At 36.4% G+C, this 18,785-nt stretch overlaps 1 protein-coding gene across 1 annotated transcript; it reads left to right on the forward strand.

Annotated features, from left to right (window-relative positions):
- Nucleotides 1-241: 241 nt before the first annotated feature.
- Nucleotides 242-4,741, forward strand: LOC121241857 (thermospermine synthase ACAULIS5). The gene is made up of 10 exons (XM_041139712.1): nt 242-487; nt 699-765; nt 870-964; nt 2,099-2,201; nt 2,805-2,893; nt 2,994-3,150; nt 3,445-3,520; nt 3,666-3,724; nt 3,819-3,955; nt 4,343-4,741. Exons 1-10 carry the CDS (start codon nt 342-344, stop codon nt 4,473-4,475), a joined length of 1,062 nt encoding a protein of 353 aa, XP_040995646.1. The 5' UTR covers nt 242-341; the 3' UTR covers nt 4,476-4,741.
- Nucleotides 4,742-18,785: the final 14,044 nt, after the last annotated feature.

Consider the following 18,785-nt stretch of genomic DNA (forward strand, 5'->3'; position numbering starts at 1 on the left):
CTCATTTTATCTAATTATTATAATTTTTTTAAAAATTTTAGAAAAAATATAATAAACAATTATATCAAAAAATTATATTATAATAATATTTTATTTAACTTTCAACTCTTATCTTATCTCATCTCAACTCAATTTACTATAATTGAGGAGAGTGGTCTGTCTGTAGTGGAAATATCATTCCCCCTGGCTTGATCACATGGCTTTTTGGATTTCAGCGTTGCTATAAAAGCACCGTTAGCCCTTACACCACCACTCACTCTTCCTTCCATCCTTCCTCCTTTCCTTCTTTCTTTCTTCTTCTTCTTTATATCTTTTCCTGATCTGCTTTGGGTTTTAAAAAGATGGGTGAGGCTGTGGAGTTCTTCCATACCAATGGGTTCACAAAGAATTGTGTTAATCAAACACTGATCAATGGTATTCATAATAACGACTGCTGGTATGAAGAACTGATTGACGTTGATCTTAAATGGTCCTTTGCTTTGAATAGGTTTGTACGATCTCTTCAACTTCAATATGTAGGTATCTGATTAATGTCGTAATCTGAAAAGAACTTCTGAGGCGATAAATTAACATAAATACAAGTTGTTTCTGCGAAAGAAAGAGACACAAAATCACAGCACTTTAAGAATCTTGGCTGCTTTTTCCTCTGAACTATTTAACTGTTCTTGTCGATGTCTAATCTCCCTCTCTCTACTCAGGATATTGTACAAAGGAACGAGCGAGTACCAGGACATAGCTCTGCTTGATACCAAGCGTTTTGGGAAGGTATATTCACGAAACAGAACTAAGTATTGTTTGGATTTGGCAAAGGCAGATCGATGTTCTCCTATCATAATCATATTCATCAGTGCGTTTGGATTGGATAATAGGTTTTGGTGATTGATGGGAAGATGCAGAGTGCAGAGGTGGATGAGTTTATTTATCATGAATGCTTGATTCATCCGGCTCTTTTATGTCACCCTAAGTGAGTCTTTTATCCATGTACCTCATTCATGATTCATTGTTTAATAATATTCATCTATGCACTCGTCCTGATCCTGATGGTGTACAACCCTGGATTAATATAAGTGTTCTTGTTTCTCTTCTTCTGTTTTTGTTTTTTTGGTTTTAGATTAATTGTTCTTTTACCTTTAGGTACGGTGTATGTACACTCTTGGAACTCTTATATATGTTTTTTCAATATGCATGTATACTATATATGCATTATCTACGTGACAAATTAAGTTCTAATTTGCAATCACCCTCAGAGTATGTATTTTAGCATGAATTATTATTAGCTTCCCAATCTATCAAAAAATTGCAATGTGACGAACTTAAAAAAGATTTTTATATAAAGATAAATATTTGATCTACACACAAATGCTTAGAAGGAAGTTTACACATTGACATGATTTAATATGATCCATTAAATTGAACATTTCTTTTTATTATAAAATATATCTAATATATTTCATTAAGTCACGTCAATGTGTAGACTAATTTCTTGCATAAAATTTGTGTGCAAACCTAATACCTCTCGCATGTAAATAGTCTTGATCAACAATAGGAAGTTATAACAACATAATAAAGATTTTTCAAGAAGATAAAAAATTTGAAAAGCATAAAAAAGCAATTTTTTTTTTTTTAAAAAAATCTAGTAATATTATTTTAAAATATTTTTAAGCTTATTTTGTCATTTTTAGATGTTTTAGTGGTAAGGTTTTTTAAGGGAAAGGGGTTACATTGTAGTTTTCTAATAGTTTGGGGATGATTGGCAAAAAGGAAAATACTGCTTAGCATCTCATTTGACGACTCCCAAAATTGATAGTTTTGTTTATTTTCCCATAATTCTGCGGACCTAATTAATTCGTGAAACTTACCTTAATTAATTTCTAAAAAGGCTTGCATATCGGAAACATATGTTCTATAATTACAGACAAGCGACTTTGAAATGCTCTTCACTTCATTTGGGATGATCATTGCTCAAGAAAAACAAACTATAATGTTTATTCAATTTTTTATTTTTATTTTATTTTTATTCTTGTCGTGCTTTAATTGAATAAACTTATAAACTTAATTAATAGTAATTTAATTAATTTTTTTTAATAATGTGAATTAGTCCCAAGACCATATTTATAATGGGTGGGGGCGAGGGGTCCGCTGCAAGGGAAGCACTCAAACACAAATCAACGGAGAAAGTGGTTATGTGTGATATCGACCAGGTAACTTACTAGTTAACATATTGATATATATGCATGAGAAATTTTATATTGAAGCTTTACATGATACACTTCCATCTAATCAACATGTGATTTGTCATTTTTCTCATTTTATTTTAATGTTTAAATTGAAGGACAAAAATAACAAATTACATGTTAGTTCGGTAGCTGTGTGTATTATAAAACTTCCTTGTAACATTTTACATACTATATTTAAGTTGTTCCGGTCTGACTTGGAATTATGTTCACTACTTGGAAATTTTCTTGAATAAATTAATCATCATTTCTTAAAATCTTACCTTATATAGTATAATTTGAGAACTCTTAGATGAAAATATAATGATCAAAACTACTCTCCATCCTTGATTTTATCATTCTATTCACCTCATGAATTGATATGATTCATTTTAGGTGGCTTCAACAATCAATACTTTAATAAAAAATTATTTAATGTATGGCATATTAATTAATGTACAAAATTAAGTATAAAAGAAAAAATATAAGAATTTATTTTGTATACTAGATATATATATATATATATATATAGAGAGAGAGAGAGAGAGAGAGAGAGAAGTTTTATAATATTGTTTGGATGGCTTATTGCAGGAGGTAGTAGATTTCTGTCGTAGATACTTGACTGTAAATGGGGATACCTTTCGCCACAAGAAGCTTGATCTTGTCATTAATGATGCGAAGTAAGTGCTTTTCTGGTTGCACGGCTTTATTATTATTATTATTATTAGAAAAACACAATGGCTTATATATTACAAGCATGCTGCTATTTATTTAATAAAGGGCTGAATTAGAGGAGAGCAACGAGAAATTCGATGTCATAGTTGGAGATTTGGCGGATCCAGTTGAAGGAGGGCCTTGCTATCAGCTCTACACAAAATCATTCTACGAGAAAATTCTCAAACCCAAGCTCAATGGCAATGGTATCTTTGTGACCCAGGTACGTAGGTCAATATATATATATATATATATATATATATAGGAATTAATAGGTCTAATTTAAAATAGAAATTCTCTCTAATTATTTGATTAAATTAAATTATCCAATATTGGAGTATGATAAATATATCATGTCGTACAACATTTAATAGTAGTCACCATCTGGGATTTTAGGGCATTTAATGCTACGTACCTATCTTAATTATTGGAGAGGATGATCTCAATACTTCTAGATCGAGGTCATGTTCTCTTGCTTGCCCAATATGACCAAAATTTGGGATCTTGTGTTGTATAGGCTGGACCAGCAGGCATTTTCACCCACAAGGAGGTCTTCACCTCTATATACAATACTATCAAGCAGGTCTTCAAGTGTAAGCCTCTCATTAAATCCAAAACACATATATAGTTCACTCAGTTTTTTGTTTCGGAATATAAATGTCGTCGATATAATATATATATATATGGAACTCAAGATTTTATAATTAAAATTCTCGAATCTCTATGCATGCATTGCAGATGTTATGGCATACACAGCTCACGTGCCATCTTTTGCAGATACATGGGGATGGGTAATGGTATGTCACATTATTCTAATTGATGCCATTTTTCTTCGATTTCCTCTTAATTTTATTGCTTTGTATTCACTTGTTTTGAGTTTGCTTAATCCAGGCCTCAGATCAACCTTTCTCTGTTAATGCTACCGATTTTGATAGAAGGATCGACGCAAGAATTGATGGCGAATTACTTTATTTGAATGGTGCTTCCTTCTTCTCCTCTACCACCATGAATAAGACTCTTGCTTCATCGTAAGTATGCCTCCTTCTTAGTTGTGAAATCCACTGCAAGAGAACAAGAAATTCTATTGAGATTATTTTGAAAAATAATTTGTAGACATAAGAGGTATGCAAGCTCCGTGCCGACAAAAAAACTCTTTTTTTTTCTTTAGTCTGGGAGGGGGGCTCAAACTCACGACTTCCATTTTGAAAGTTTGGGTATTATGCCATCGGACAATATGACTTTGGCAAAAAAACTCTGTTTTTTATGTGAGTTCTCATTTTTTTTTTTTTTAAATAAAAAAGGCCTCAATTTGTACGTTCTAAACTTAAATCCAAGTTTACTACTCTTTTTTGTTCGTTCTTCGTTAGCAATGAAAACCCCGGCCCATACGATTTGAGATTTTTATGTCATTTCAGGTTGTTGAATGAAACTCATATCTACACTGAAGAAAGTGCAAGATTCATTCATGGGCATGGGCTCGCTTACCGCCATTATTGTCAGAAGCAAGAGAGTGGAGGGAATCATTATGAAGAAGAGGAAAGCGATTGAAAAAATATTGCAGTAGATATCAGCTTCATTTGGCTATTTTACAGAATTCAAAGTGAAAAGTTAGGATAGAATGTTTGATCTGATATGAATGAATATTAGGCATTCTGTTACAATCCTAACCCAGCTTATTGATTTAAGTTTTATTTCATCTAGGAGTTGGTTACATGTAGTTAAATATTGGGTTTTATTAAAATTCAAATGTTGGTTACATGTTAGGATTTTGAGTTAGTATTGGAATATGAATAGGAATTTCAAATTTATTGGAACTGTAGTTGGTCTATTAATAATATAACCCTTTTATTTCAATAAAATTATCGTTCAATATTATTTTGAAAGGAATAATTTAATCTGAAAGTCTTTACATTACATAATATCCACGTAATTACAGATGCCGGTGTGTGTGCAGACATATCATTTTATAATTAAAATTGCATTGTTATTAAGAAAATGCTATGGGCTAGCCGCTAGTTTCTCACGGATGGGAAATATTTTAGGGGCTGACGTGGCCAAGGGAAAATTTAAAAAATAAAATTGCATAGTTCATGTTCTCAGTTCTCTGTATTGCTGACCAAATTTTCTACCGAATCGTAAACTTGAGCTCGGTTCAGCTGTATTTAAAGGTCTTCTCTTCCAATTACGAACAGAGCTCAGTCTTCTAATTTTATTTGCGCGGTTCCTTATTCATCTTGAAAACCGTGCACCTAGAACAAACTACGTTGAAACAATTTTCTATCGGCCCAAAACTTCCTGAAAGGGATATATGTTTACAATCCGGACCGAGCCGGGCCTAGCTCTAAACTGGGCCTAATCAATCCAGAGGGAGCTAGTGACCAAAGTCTAGTTGGCCCGGGCCTAAGAAAGAGGCCCAACGCCCACATGAGAGGGAAGTAGATATGAGGTGACGGGACGTCGATATTTCTGACATCGCCCTGCACATGCACGTGATAGGGCCGCATTGCCCTTATGTACTGACACAAAACGTGGACATGGATCACAATGCAACGCCGTGTCTCTGACAGTGTGTGTGATGACACTAACCCTGTTCCCGAGAAAATGTGCAGAGGGTAGCCGCACTCATCAACCTAACACAAGGATGTGACCCGAGAGGGCCACGCCACAACAACGACGATGGCGTGGAGATCCCACATGAAAGATAGGTACCTCTGACGCGGGGTACAGGGAACCCCTCAGCAGGCAATTTGCCGAGTACCAGGTTAGAATTACAATCAGTGTTCTCATATATACATGAATTCTCTCTAAAAAGTAGAGGATTGACTTATGCATCGGAGTTGTTTCATCAACCCAAGCCCCCACTTTCCTTCTATTGCAATTGATTGAACTCGGAGTTTGGTATGCGAAATACATCATCAACACTACCGTTATCTCTTCCACACGCAACAACTACAAATAAGGAAATTACATGGTGATCCTAGTGGGTGTTATGGGTTTCCTTACGAAGTGGAATCAAGATTATTACACATGTTCACCGGAAACTAAAACGCCCCATTCTATTAAGGGCGCCGCTACTCTACCCCCTAAAATGACCACTCACTTTGACCGCTAGTGCAAGTTCTTTTAATATTAAAAAACACACACTTTTGCATTAATGGTCAAAGTGACCGTTCACTTTGGGGGCAACATAGCATTTTCCTTCTACTAAACTTCAATGCACCGTTTCATCCACTTCTACCCACTGCTTCTTTGTCTTCGTGTTTCCTCCTCGTCACCCAATGTTCCTCTACACTTCAAAGAGCATTGTCCACAAGGCTATTACCAGACCCTCCATCTTCAAAGAACATTCCTCTGAGTATTACAAAACTCAATTTAAGCATGTTCGATTAATGTTTGGTCAAAATGCAACAAAAACCTTATTTTTGGCCTATATGTGAATCGGCCAAAGTATGGTTTGTATAGTTGTATTTTGATTTAGATTTTTCTAATTGAATATTTGGATTTAGGACAAAATTTATATGAGAAATGTAAATTTTGATAGGATTTGGAGTTAGTATGCAAAATCCTTGTTTTAGGCGCAAAATTGTAATTTCTCACATATAGAGGGGTAACTTTGCAATTTAGCTCTAAGTTAGTGAGTCTCAATGTTTGTATAAACTTTAGTGAGATATTCTAACTTTAGAGAAAATCGCACTTCTGGCACTATAGTGAGTGGCTAGACTAACTATGTTGACAGACAAAAACCTATATAATTGAGTCAATTTGTGAAAACTTTTGAATTTTTTGGCGGGTTGTTACATCCTCCCCTCCTAAAAAGAAGATTTCGTCCTCGAAATCGACGTAAGTATTAAAACAACCATACCAACAAAGGAGAAGGTGCTACTCACCAAGCCTATTGTCCATCATTAGACGTATTGTCACTGGTTGGTGCGGGCAGGGGTGAGTAGATGTCCATCAGCATAACGTGTTGTGGCAAGTAGTAGAACACACCGTCATCAGAATCACATGCCACATTGCCGAAATGTCCTAGGCCAAAGTGCTGCTTGACCTCCTCATCATCGCTATCATGACCTTCCATGAGTAGTCGTCCTTGATGAGTAGACAACATAGATGACCTTGACCTCGCGGGTTCAGGATTGGAGGTTGCGGCACGTTCCTTTGCTGCTTGGCTGGATTAAGCTCTATCCTGTGCCATCCTTGGCTTGAAGCTATCCCAGCCCATCCAAGTAGTCGGGTGCAGAGATGAGTAACGTTCTTCATGAGGTGACACCTTCCTCTCGTAACCTACCCAATTCCTATCTATATCCATAACGTGAGTGCGATGGTGCTCTTGGCGCTCCATCTTCTGTCAGTAGGCGGCTATCTCCTTATTCAGTTCAGCAAGTCACCTCCTATGACGCTCTTCTCTCATGCCATGAAACTATAAAAATACATAATTAAAATGGAGAAAATAATACACAACACACTCTAAAGACAGTCCATAAAAGTTATGAAACAGAAACATATACTTTATTGGTATCCATGCAAATTAAGTACAACATTGGGCATAAACAATCCCGTACATAAGTGAATCACAAAACATCGGCTGAGTCGGGACCAAACAAAACAAGACTGGATTAGGTTCCAAACAACTGGGGGTACTTGACTTGCATATCAACTTCTTTCTCCCAAGTCACTTCCTGAACATTATGATTTTGCCAAAGTACTTTGACTAATGTAATCTTGCAGTTCCATAACTCTTTTTCCTTCCAGTCAATGATCTATACTGGCTTCTCTTCGTAGGTTTGGTTGGATTGCAAAGATATGCTATCGGGATCTACCACTGCTGGTGTTTGATTCCCAAACTCTTCTTCAATGAGGACATGTGGAATACATTATGAATTCCATGGAACTCAGTTGGTAACTCCAGACGGTATGCAACTGCTTCCAGTTTCTCCACTATCTCATAGGGTCCCACATTCTCATAGACTCAATTTGCCTTCACTCCAAATCGGCTTACTACTCTCATAGGAGATACTTTCACATAAACTCAATCTCCAACTTCGAATTCTGTACTCCTACGATTATTAGCGTATCTCTTCTGTCAACTTTGAGTCAATCTTATCCTTTCTCTGATTGTGTGGATTTGGTCTTTTATCTCTTTGAAGACTTCTAGTCCAATCACCTTACTCTTCCATACTTCATCCCAATACAGCAGGGATCTCCATTTTTTGTCATACAAGGCTTCATAGGGTGTCATCTGAATGGTAGAGTTTGTTATAAGCAAACTCTACCAGGGGAAGTTGCTTCTTCCAATTTCCTTCATGTTCCATTACACATGCTCTTAGCATGTCTTATAGCGTTTGAATCATCCTTTTTGTCCGTATGTTTGCAGATGATAGGCACTACTGAACTTCAAACTAGCGCCCATCGAATTCTGCAAACTTTGCCAGATTCGAGACTTAAAATGAGGGTCTCTATCTGATACAATTGTCTTAGGTACTCCATGCAATCTAACAATTTTCGATGCATACATTCGTGTCAATCTTTACAAAGAATCTTTATTCTTGATAGGTATGAAGTGAGTGATTTTTGTCAGACGGTTGACTATTACCCATATAGTATTATTTCCGGCTGAGGTCCTTGGATAACCCACTACAAAATCCATCGAGATATCTCCCCACTTCCATTCTGGGATGGGCAGTGACTGCAATTCACCTGCTGGCTTCTGATGTTCTACTTTAACCAGTCTGTAGACAGAACACTTGTTCGCGAATTTTGCTATGTCTTTCTTTATTCCTTCCCACCAGAAATGCTACTTCTGATGTTGGTACAACTTCGTACTACTAGGATGAGCATTGTAAGGTGTGTTGTGAGCTTCCTTTAACACCCTTTCCTTTAGCTCTTGGTCTGCTAGGATGACCCTTCGGATCTTGTAATACAAAGTCCCATCTCCTTTCATATTGAAGTCCTCCAGTTATTCCAAACTCTCAACTTTTCTGATGACTTCCGCATGCTTGCTGTCCTCCTTCTGATTGTCTTTCAGTTCTTCCCAATCCAACGGAATGAACTCTTAGATTCTAGTTAGAACAACTTCCTAACTACGACAACCAATCAATAGTTTCTTTATCTTGCATAAGAGGAAACTTATTTCTGATGATGAAACAAATGAATCTTTCGATCTACTCTTGCGACTCAAAGCATCAGCTACCACGTTGGCCTTTTCGGGGTGGTATTTGATGTCGCATTGATAGTCACTAATTAGTTCCAACCATTTTCTCTGCCTCATATTAAGGTTCTTCTGCTAAAAAAAATACTTGAGGCTTTTGTGATTTGTGAAAATTTCACACTTTTCACCATACAAGTAGTGTCTCCAAATTTTAAGAGCAAAAACCACTGCAGCTAACTCCAAATCATGAGTGGGATAATTCTTTTTATGATTCTTCAGTTGACATGAAGCATAAGCAACTACTTTCCCTTCTTGCATCAGCACACATTTGAGTCTTGCTTTAGATGTGCTGCTATACACCACAAAAGGTTTAAGAGGCTCCGACAGTGTACATACCAGTGTGGTCGTAAGTCTTTTCTTCAACTCGAGAAAAGACACTTCGCACTTATCACTCCAAACGAACTTCACGTTCTTCTTGGTTACAGTGATAAGTGGTCCAGACAAGCAGGAGAATCCTTCCACGAATCTCATGTAATAACTAGCCAGTCCTCAGAAATTTCAAATCTCATGCACACTGGTCGGTCTCTGCCAATTCGTTACTGTTTCAATCTTGCTGGGGTCTACCGCTACTCTTCCACTAAAGATCATGTGACCTAAAAACTTCACTTAACGAAGCCAGAACTCGCACTCACTGAGCTTGGCATTTAGCTTTGGTCTTTAAGTATAGTCAGAGACTTAGATGATTTCTGTGCTCCTCCTCACTCTTCGAGTAAATTAGGATGTCATCAATGAATATGATGACAAAACTATCCAGATAGGGTCTTAATATTCTGTTCATCATGTCCATGAATGCGTCTGGAGCATTGGTTAACCCAAAAGGCATTACCACAAACACGTAGTAGCCGTACCTTGTCCTAAAGTTAGTTTTCTGCACATCCTGTTCCTTGACCTTCGTTGATAGTATCCAGATTGCAGATCAATCTTTGAAAACAATTCTGCTCCTTGCTGTTAATCTAGCAAATCGTCGAGATCCTTGGTAACGGATACTTGTTCTTGATCGTCTCTATGTTAAGCTCTCTGTAGTCTATCCACATCCTCATAGATCCATCCTTGTTATTTAAAAATAGCACAAGTGCTCCCCATGGCGAAGAACTAGGATGATCAAATCCCTTCTCTAATAGTTCATACGACTCTACACCTTAAGCTCTTTCAATTCAGCTGGGGTCATATGATAAAACACCTTGTGAGTCAGAGATGTCGCATGTTCCAACTCTATTTCGAAATCTGCTTCTCTATCCGAGGGTAATCCAGGTAACTCGTCAGTGAAAACTTCGGGAATGTTTTCAACTATGGGTAACCCACAGATTTCTTTACTTCTGATATTTTCTCCACAACCATTAATAGAAATGCTGAGGCTCCATCCTCGATGCACTTTCTGGCTTGCAAAGCTGAAATCACTAGAGGGGTGGCCCTAACCAGCTCTCCTACATAACTCATCTTGTCTTCACTTGGAGGTTGAAACACAACTTCTCGCTTTTGACAGTCTATATTTGCGTAGTGCTTGAATGGCTAGTCCGTCTCCAAGATTAGGTTGAACTCCATCTGACTGAATACTAACAAGTCAGCCTTCAGCGTCCTTCCTTCTAGCTCCTTGGGACAATCCTTAACTAAACGGGTACAAGCTACCGTATTCCTGTTAGGAATCGTCACTTCAGCCCTTCGGGGTAATTGCTTGCTTTGCAAACTACAAACCCATGCAAACGTTGTAGGCACAAAGGACTATGAAGCGCCCAAATTGAATAGCGCACAAGCCGTGAACCGTCTTAGGTTGATGTTTCCTAATAATATATAATGCAATACTAATATTAATAATAAGTCTAACATTCAAACTAACAACAATGCACAAAAAATTTAGGAATACCAATGATGATGCCAGCTTCTTCAATCTCTGAAGCATGTACATTGATATCACCTAGGGTTACTACATCCACACGCCCTGGGACCTGGGGCCTTGGCTTGTTATCACCAGCTCCACTACCTTGTGCAGTGTTGGGACAATAAATAATGTGTTCAGGCTTCCCAAATCGAAAACAAACTCCATATCCATAACGGTATTCTCTGGGGTGATGCTTTCCTCACTTAGGGCACTACGAGTGGAAATATGGTGTTTGTCTTCCTGTCACTATTCCCTTTCCTTTAGCGAGGCTGGGAAAAGATCTTCTCTTCTCGGCACTATTGCTTGAAGCAAAAAAATGGTCCTCTTCTGTTCAGAATTGATCTGGATAGCCAAACCTCTCTGTTTGGCTTCTGATATCGCAGCTACGTTTACCAACTTCTCGTATGTCTCTATTCTATGACAAGCCACTTGGCTTCGGATTCTAGGCTAAAGTCTTGCTTTAAACTTTTGCGCCCGCATTCTTTCTATAGAGATCAGGTGTGGTGCAAACCTTCCTAGTGCCATAAACTTGGTAGCGTACTACTCCAATGTTAGATTGCCATGAGTTAGGGACACAAACTCATGCGCCCTCTATTGTTTGACGGAATCTAGGAAGAATCTGTTGCCAAACTCCTCCTTAAATCTCTCCCATGTCAGTGTAGTGAGGGTTCCTAGTTCCCTTATCACAAGCTGTCTTCCGGTATCCCACCATATTCTAGCTTCTACCTAGAATAGGTATCTAGTGTATAGTACCTTCTGGTCTTCAACGCAACTACATATCTTGTACGTCCATTCAAGATCAATAATCCACTTTTCTGCTCTCAGAGGTCCTTCATTACTAAAAAAATTTGGGTAACGGTGGTTACGAACTTCTCATATGAACAACCCCTAACTTCGAGCCTAGATGCGTGCACTTGCTGCTATTGCTGATGTCTAAGTACGTTAGTCAGCTGACGTACGACTTTAGCTAATCCTCCATCCTTCAGGGGATTCTGATTCTCTTCATTGATGTCTCCACCAGGGTTCTGAGGTATCCTACCGCGAGTCATGTGTCACTTCTTGAAATACACGGGCACGCGTATCAAAACCATGTAGCTCCTATACTTCAAGAAATTCAAGCCTTACAAAGACTAAAATTTCAAGCCTAATATTTGGTGTAATTCCTAATAATATGTGGTTTTAACCCAGAGACATATTGCTCTTATATCACCCTGTGATGCCCCCAGATTCCACTTGGGATAGGACGAACATATAAAACTTTGGGACATGCAACACAAGGTTACCTGTCTCCGTTCATGAAAATTAAAGATGCAATGCATCTCACATGCATATAACAATATGCAATATTCGAAATGAATATTTTTTTTAGCTATACTATGCACCAAACTAGAAGTATCCCAAAATAAGTCAGAATCATATTACACAAACATGAAAGTGATACATATCCATTATGATAGCACAATTCCAAAACATTTGTAATCTCAAAAGTACGGGAGAAAGTGTAACGCCCCGTTCCCGGAGGTCCAGAGAGTTAGCTCTTAATAACTAATATCAACTTAAATAACACAACTATAAAATCCAGAAAATTTCATAAAATATTAATCCATTTAATCAATCCCAATATCTAAGTTCCTCCATGGGGACAATAAAGAAATTTCCAATAACATAACTTAGAAATTCTCCAAAAACTCGAAAATATTCTCAACTCATCAAATAAAAATACCCGAAAAAAAATCATTTTACTAGCTATGACTCTCAAATAAGCGCTTGTACCCTCAAGCACTTATTCTACTATGATCATCACACCTTACTAAACTTTCTACTCTTGTTCTCCAGCTGAACCATTAAAGTTATCTGAAAAATAATTGGAGATAAGGGGTGAGTTATCAACAACTTAGTAAGCAGAGGACATATACTAGTGTGTAAACATGAGCATTTACATAGTTCAGAATGCATAACAAAATATTTTCTTTTAGAATGCAGATTCAGAATATTGTTTTCAAAATGCAACGTCAGAAACATGTTATCAAAAATATCAGAGTGAAAGCTCAAAAATATTCATAATCAAAATCTCTTCGGCATAGCATAAACTGAAACATCACATCTTATCTTATCATATCAGAACAAATACCATGTTTAACCCTGGTGATAGGGTTGTGCAAACCCCGGTAGCTAATTGAGCAGAAACAAAATGTGAACCTTCCTCTTATTCATTCTCAGAGCCTCGAGTGTGCACATAGGAAAGACCACGCAAAAAACCACTTTGTTTCCAAAGTGGGTGCACCAGAAACAGAAAAGTTGGTACAACCTGAACAGAGGCCACAGTTTTACACCCGTGGTAAGGTCAGAATGAAATAGAAACAGAAACAGAATGTTATGCCAGAGGTTTTCAGAAATCACATCATATCATATCAGAGTACAGAAAATCTTCAGAACAGAACAAAATCATATCACAAAACATAATTTATGCACAAAATTTCATATTCGCTCTCTTTTCAAAGTTCAGAAACAAAATGTTAAAAATAAGCTCATGTCTACACCAGTCATGACAAAAATACTTTCTTCTTAAACAGAATCTCATGAGTGATGCAGAATAAATAACTGTGGTAGTTCAATTTTATTTTCATAACCAAGTATGTATATTTTACAAAAATCAACCTCAGCTCATTTTATTTTTATGCAAAGTTTAGCATAGGAACCCCGCTTACCTGAACTTCTTAGTTTTTTCAGAATTTTCCTAAAAAATGTCGAACAATAATTAAGCGTCATCTATAAAATAATCACGTAATTCTCGTAAATTTTCAATTAATCACGTATTTCGATATTTAATCCTAAGGTTCTAAAATAACCTATTTACTTCCTCAAAATCTAAAATTACAAATCATCACTTTCTAAAATCATCAACGTTGATTTAATAACTTTGACCTAAACATTTATAAGTTTGACCTATTTATTATTGAAAACAACTTGTAAAGTTTAATACTACATAATATAATTATCCCAAAATATTTTAAAATAAACCATAACTATTTTTAAATAGACTAAAACATATCTAAAGTGTAAAAACAACATTACTCCAATATTGTTTACTCTTAAAATAAAACTTTACTTAATAATATGTTAAAATACTTAAGTGATTTTTGTAATCATAATTATATAAGAGTGTACTAATGCATAATAAAAATTTAAAAGCACATTAATATGACATGTGGTAAAAGGGCACTAATGTAATTTCTTTCAAATCTTTGAAAACCAACAAAAACCTGCGTAAACAAATAACTTGCATGGCAGCTTGGGCTCTTTTAAAAACAAACTGTAATTTAATCGAAAGGGTTTCTTAGAAGCTACACAACTTAGAAAGGATTTAAGGGTAGTTTAGTAATTAAAGGAAAACTTGTATGCAATTGGGAAGGACCGAAAATGGAACAATACAAAACGATAAAAGGCTTACGTGAGAAGGAAAACCGTGCGACCTGAGCACTTCGTAAAAAATGACGTTGGGCATGGAGCAGAAAGACGTGGCGGCACGAGGTTGGGCGAGGCGACTGGGGTGGTTTCGGTAGCATGATAGGTAGTTAGGCCATGACAGAGAGAGAGAGCCACCGTGAGAGAACAAATATGGAGGGGTAAAAACAGGAGTCTTCGGCTCTCTATGCAGGCGGCTGCCGGTCTCGCGTGGGCTGGGCACGGAGGAGTTTCTGGGTGGTGAAAGGAGCTTGCACCCGCTGATGTTGCTTGGTGGTGCATGGTGGCAGAGAGAGGAGGCGTTCGGGATGCTCTGTTTTTGGTATAGAAAACGGAGTATTCCAAGGGGTTGGGGATGATTCACAACTAGCTATCGGTGGCTTATGGTTTCACATGGGGCTGGGCAATGGCCAGTGGCTTCCGTCGTGCAGGGGGAAACTCACACGAGGTGGTTTCTATTTGGCTGCGTGCTCATGGGCGTTGGTTTTTCTGATGCAGCAACACACAAAAAATGACGCCAAGTTGCGTCTCGGTTGTCTCGTTTGCGGCAGTGGAGTGGTGGTTGAAGAGAGTAGCAGAGGTTGGAACTTGGTGGAGGGTTTGACTGAGGCTGAGCCGTAGTGTAAGCATGCTGTGAACGTACGTGCGTGGTGGAGGCATTGGGCTGATTTTCGGACCGTGGGAAGAAACTGAGTTATGGTGTTGTGGCTTGGTGTTTTGCAGAAAGTATGTATATATATATATATATATATATATATATATATATATATAAAGGTGATTGAACGTAAAAAGAAAACCCTAGAGCCGAAGGAGACATGCAAGTGCAAGGGAGTGAAAAAAAATACCTTAGATACGTGCATGGCAATTGGCATGGAGCCGTGCTTGATGTGGGGCCTATTATTGGTTATCAAGGGCTTGGGTCTGATAAAAAAGTTGGGCCATTTCATATATTTGGCCATGTTTTGTAGTGAAAAAATAAATAAATAAATAAACTATTAATAAATGGGTTGCTCTTGAAGTTTTGGGCCTTGACTCATCTTAAGAATATAAATATACCTATTTCATAAATTCCTCGACCCTTAAAATTTTTTTCCATCCGACCCTAAAAATAATACTAAAAAATTACTGGGCTCTTTCTACATATAAATCTAGAAAACAAAAATTTTAGAAAACAACTTGTTGCTGGACTCGGGTGTTACAGAAAGACCTCCATAAGTACATGCATAAAATAACTAATGGATAGTCCGTTGAGTAACTCATGTAACTTGACCAAGACCGCCAAAATACTATCTATAATTCTGATCATGGAGGCTACGAGCTCCCCTTCAAGTTTGAGTTGCCTAATCGCCCGTCTCCAATTGGTCAAAGTCCGTTGCTATTCCTGATCCTAGCACATCATCCATTCGGGGGAATGATAGTTGGGACTGCCATGATGAGATTCAAAGTAACTTGAAACTTGACATGACATGAACTGACATTAGAAGAACTGAACTGACGTGAACTTAAACATGACATAAAGCTGAACGTGGATAGACCATGAATTGAGCTTGAACTGAATGTGAACTGACTGAAATTGAATATGAACTGAACGTTAAATAACATGAGCATGAACATGAAATATATGAATTTCAAATCTTGTTCAATAATTAAGCATGATTAATAAAAGTGACCATACGGATGCTACACAGTTCTCTTTGATTCGTGTGTCTCTATCAATTACCACATCACAACACATGTATTTGCACCAGTTGTGAGTGCATTAACATAAATGCCAGTTCACAGGTATCTGCACCTATTGTGGAACATTTAATGTACGTTTTCCGTATCAGGTATCTGCACCAGCACGAGTATGTATAAAATGAAATTGAAATGTGGGTGGCACCATCGACGTAAGTGCCTGACTTTGCTCTAGTGACAAGTTAATTAGGGCCCATTTGAAGTCTGTTGATCGTTACCTTGTCAACTCAGGAAATTTCACAATAGTTTAGATACTCTAACGTGAATATAGGAGTTCCACTAAGATATTACATCATCCTAGCATCTAGGATCGTGATAAACATAAATAGACTTGACTAACATGAAAGTATGGTTTCTGAAATACACAAATTGTACTCAAGACATAACCTTTGAAACAGACATACAAACATGTATGTGAGATGCATGACTTGACGTAACATGAAATAGACATACAGTATGTAACGTGACATAACATGTAACAGACAACATTAAGTAACATGACATAATGTGTATCAGATAGTATTATGTGACATGGTATAACATGTAGTAGACAAATATTGTGTGACAAATTATATCATGTAACAGATAAATATTGTATGATGAAATATATCACGTAACAGATAAATATTTCATGACAGAATATTATGTGTAACACATAAACATGTAGTGACATAGCATGAAATATATAATAACATAAGAACATAAACAATAGTTCCCTTACCAATCACTCACACATAGAATCAGACAGTAAGCTAGAAGCTAATTTATAGTGATTGTCGCGTTACAGAGAAAGCATGAAACATGAGAAATTGTAAGTAAGAATTTCTAAACATTAGAACTTCATCACTAATAACTTAGAAGCATGAAAATAAACAGAGTAAAATGATTACTTTACCCTCTTGACTCACTAAAAAATGAGTAGCACAAAGGCTATCCCAAGTGCAGGAGGGTGTCGTGTAATAATTAGGAATAAATTCTTAGATCGTCTCTTCAGGAAAAATTACTTAAAATCAAACTCGTTTAAAATGATGAAAATATTCACAAAGAGAAAATAAAAATGATGGTATGTGCAATGAATGGAAGAGTGCAACAAAAATGAAAAGGGCATTAGTCATGGACTAGATTCATATTTTTAAATTTTTAAGTGTCAAAATGAAATGTAAAAGACTAACAAATTGAAATTAACAATCAAAGAATCAACTAAACTAAACAATCTTAATTAATCTGAAAATTAAACAATAAAACAGAAATTATTTAAGTCTCAATTAAGGTTTAATTAATCTAATATGCAACGGAACTAAGAGATTAATAAAACTAATCTAAGAATTAAACTAGATTAGAAAGTAATTGAAAAAAATACGAATTGAGAATTGAAAAGTCCCAAAATCAAGATTCTAGGGTTCATCCTTGTATTCAAATAAAAAATTCTCAAAATTAATACATAGCAATTGGCAATTGTAATCATTATTAAATGAAAAGCTTAAAGAAGGGAGAAAAATAAATAGCACGAAGTAAATAAACAACAAATAAATTGCCCAAACTTCTAAGCCAAAAATCTCAAAAATATTTCATAAACTTTAAATTGAAATTAAATAAAAAGTAGGGAATGAAAAGAGCAAGCCAAATAAATGGAGATGGAGGTGGTAGGCAATGGAGTAGAAGACTGGAGCATAGCAATTGGATCCTCGAGATTCTTCAACGGCGCTGTGTGCGTCTCCAAAAAAAAGAAATAAGTATTCCATCCCTGCTTCGAACAAAAATTCCCTAATAATAAAACTCGTCCTCTTCCGCCAAAAGCCCTTTTTTTTTCGTGCGGCGTTCCGTTCGTAAAGCTAAAACCCGCATGCGTAAAAGTCTCGAGTTTTTTTCTTTTCAAATTGCCAACTTGTGCAGCCGTCTAACTCCAAAATGCCCCCGCATGCTCAAAGTCAACTTTTCTTCAAAACCCCAAATAGCTTGGTCCCACGTGCATGTGTGGCTCTAGAGAAACCAAAAAAAAAAAAAAAAAATCATTTTGACTTTTCGATTTTCTTGGTTTTACATTTATTGGCTTATAAACAAAATAGAAATTAGAAAAGAAATAAAATAGAAAGGAAGAATAGAATATCAAAAATATGTTATGCATGTGAAAGAACATTATCCAATTAAATCATAAGTTATAAAATTATGCATAAATCATGCTATTGACCAATTTAAATCACAACTTGGATGCATTTTAACCATTTTTTTTTTTATCTAAAACCAATGATAATGTAATGAAATAAATAATATATAATGGTTCTAGATATATAAAATATGCAATAATTCAGCTCAATCACACCCCCCAACTAGCGTTTTGCTAATCCTTGAGCAAAATAGTAAAAATTAATTGAGATGAATATTGCATAAAGATCGAAATCCAAACAGAAACAATCAAACACAATTCTGAATTCTCACAAAAGTGACACGTTACTACTCAACCCCCAGGGGCTATACCCACCAAGACTATCTCAACAATCTTTCACATAGAATTGAGACAAATGTTTTAGAACTCAAATGTGTGTGGAGCTAAACTAGCTGTGTATTTGTCATT

The sequence above is a fragment of the Juglans microcarpa x Juglans regia genome, chromosome 8D (genome assembly GCF_004785595.1).
Source record: "Juglans microcarpa x Juglans regia isolate MS1-56 chromosome 8D, Jm3101_v1.0, whole genome shotgun sequence".
In the NCBI taxonomy this organism is placed as follows: Eukaryota; Viridiplantae; Streptophyta; class Magnoliopsida; order Fagales; family Juglandaceae; genus Juglans; species Juglans microcarpa x Juglans regia.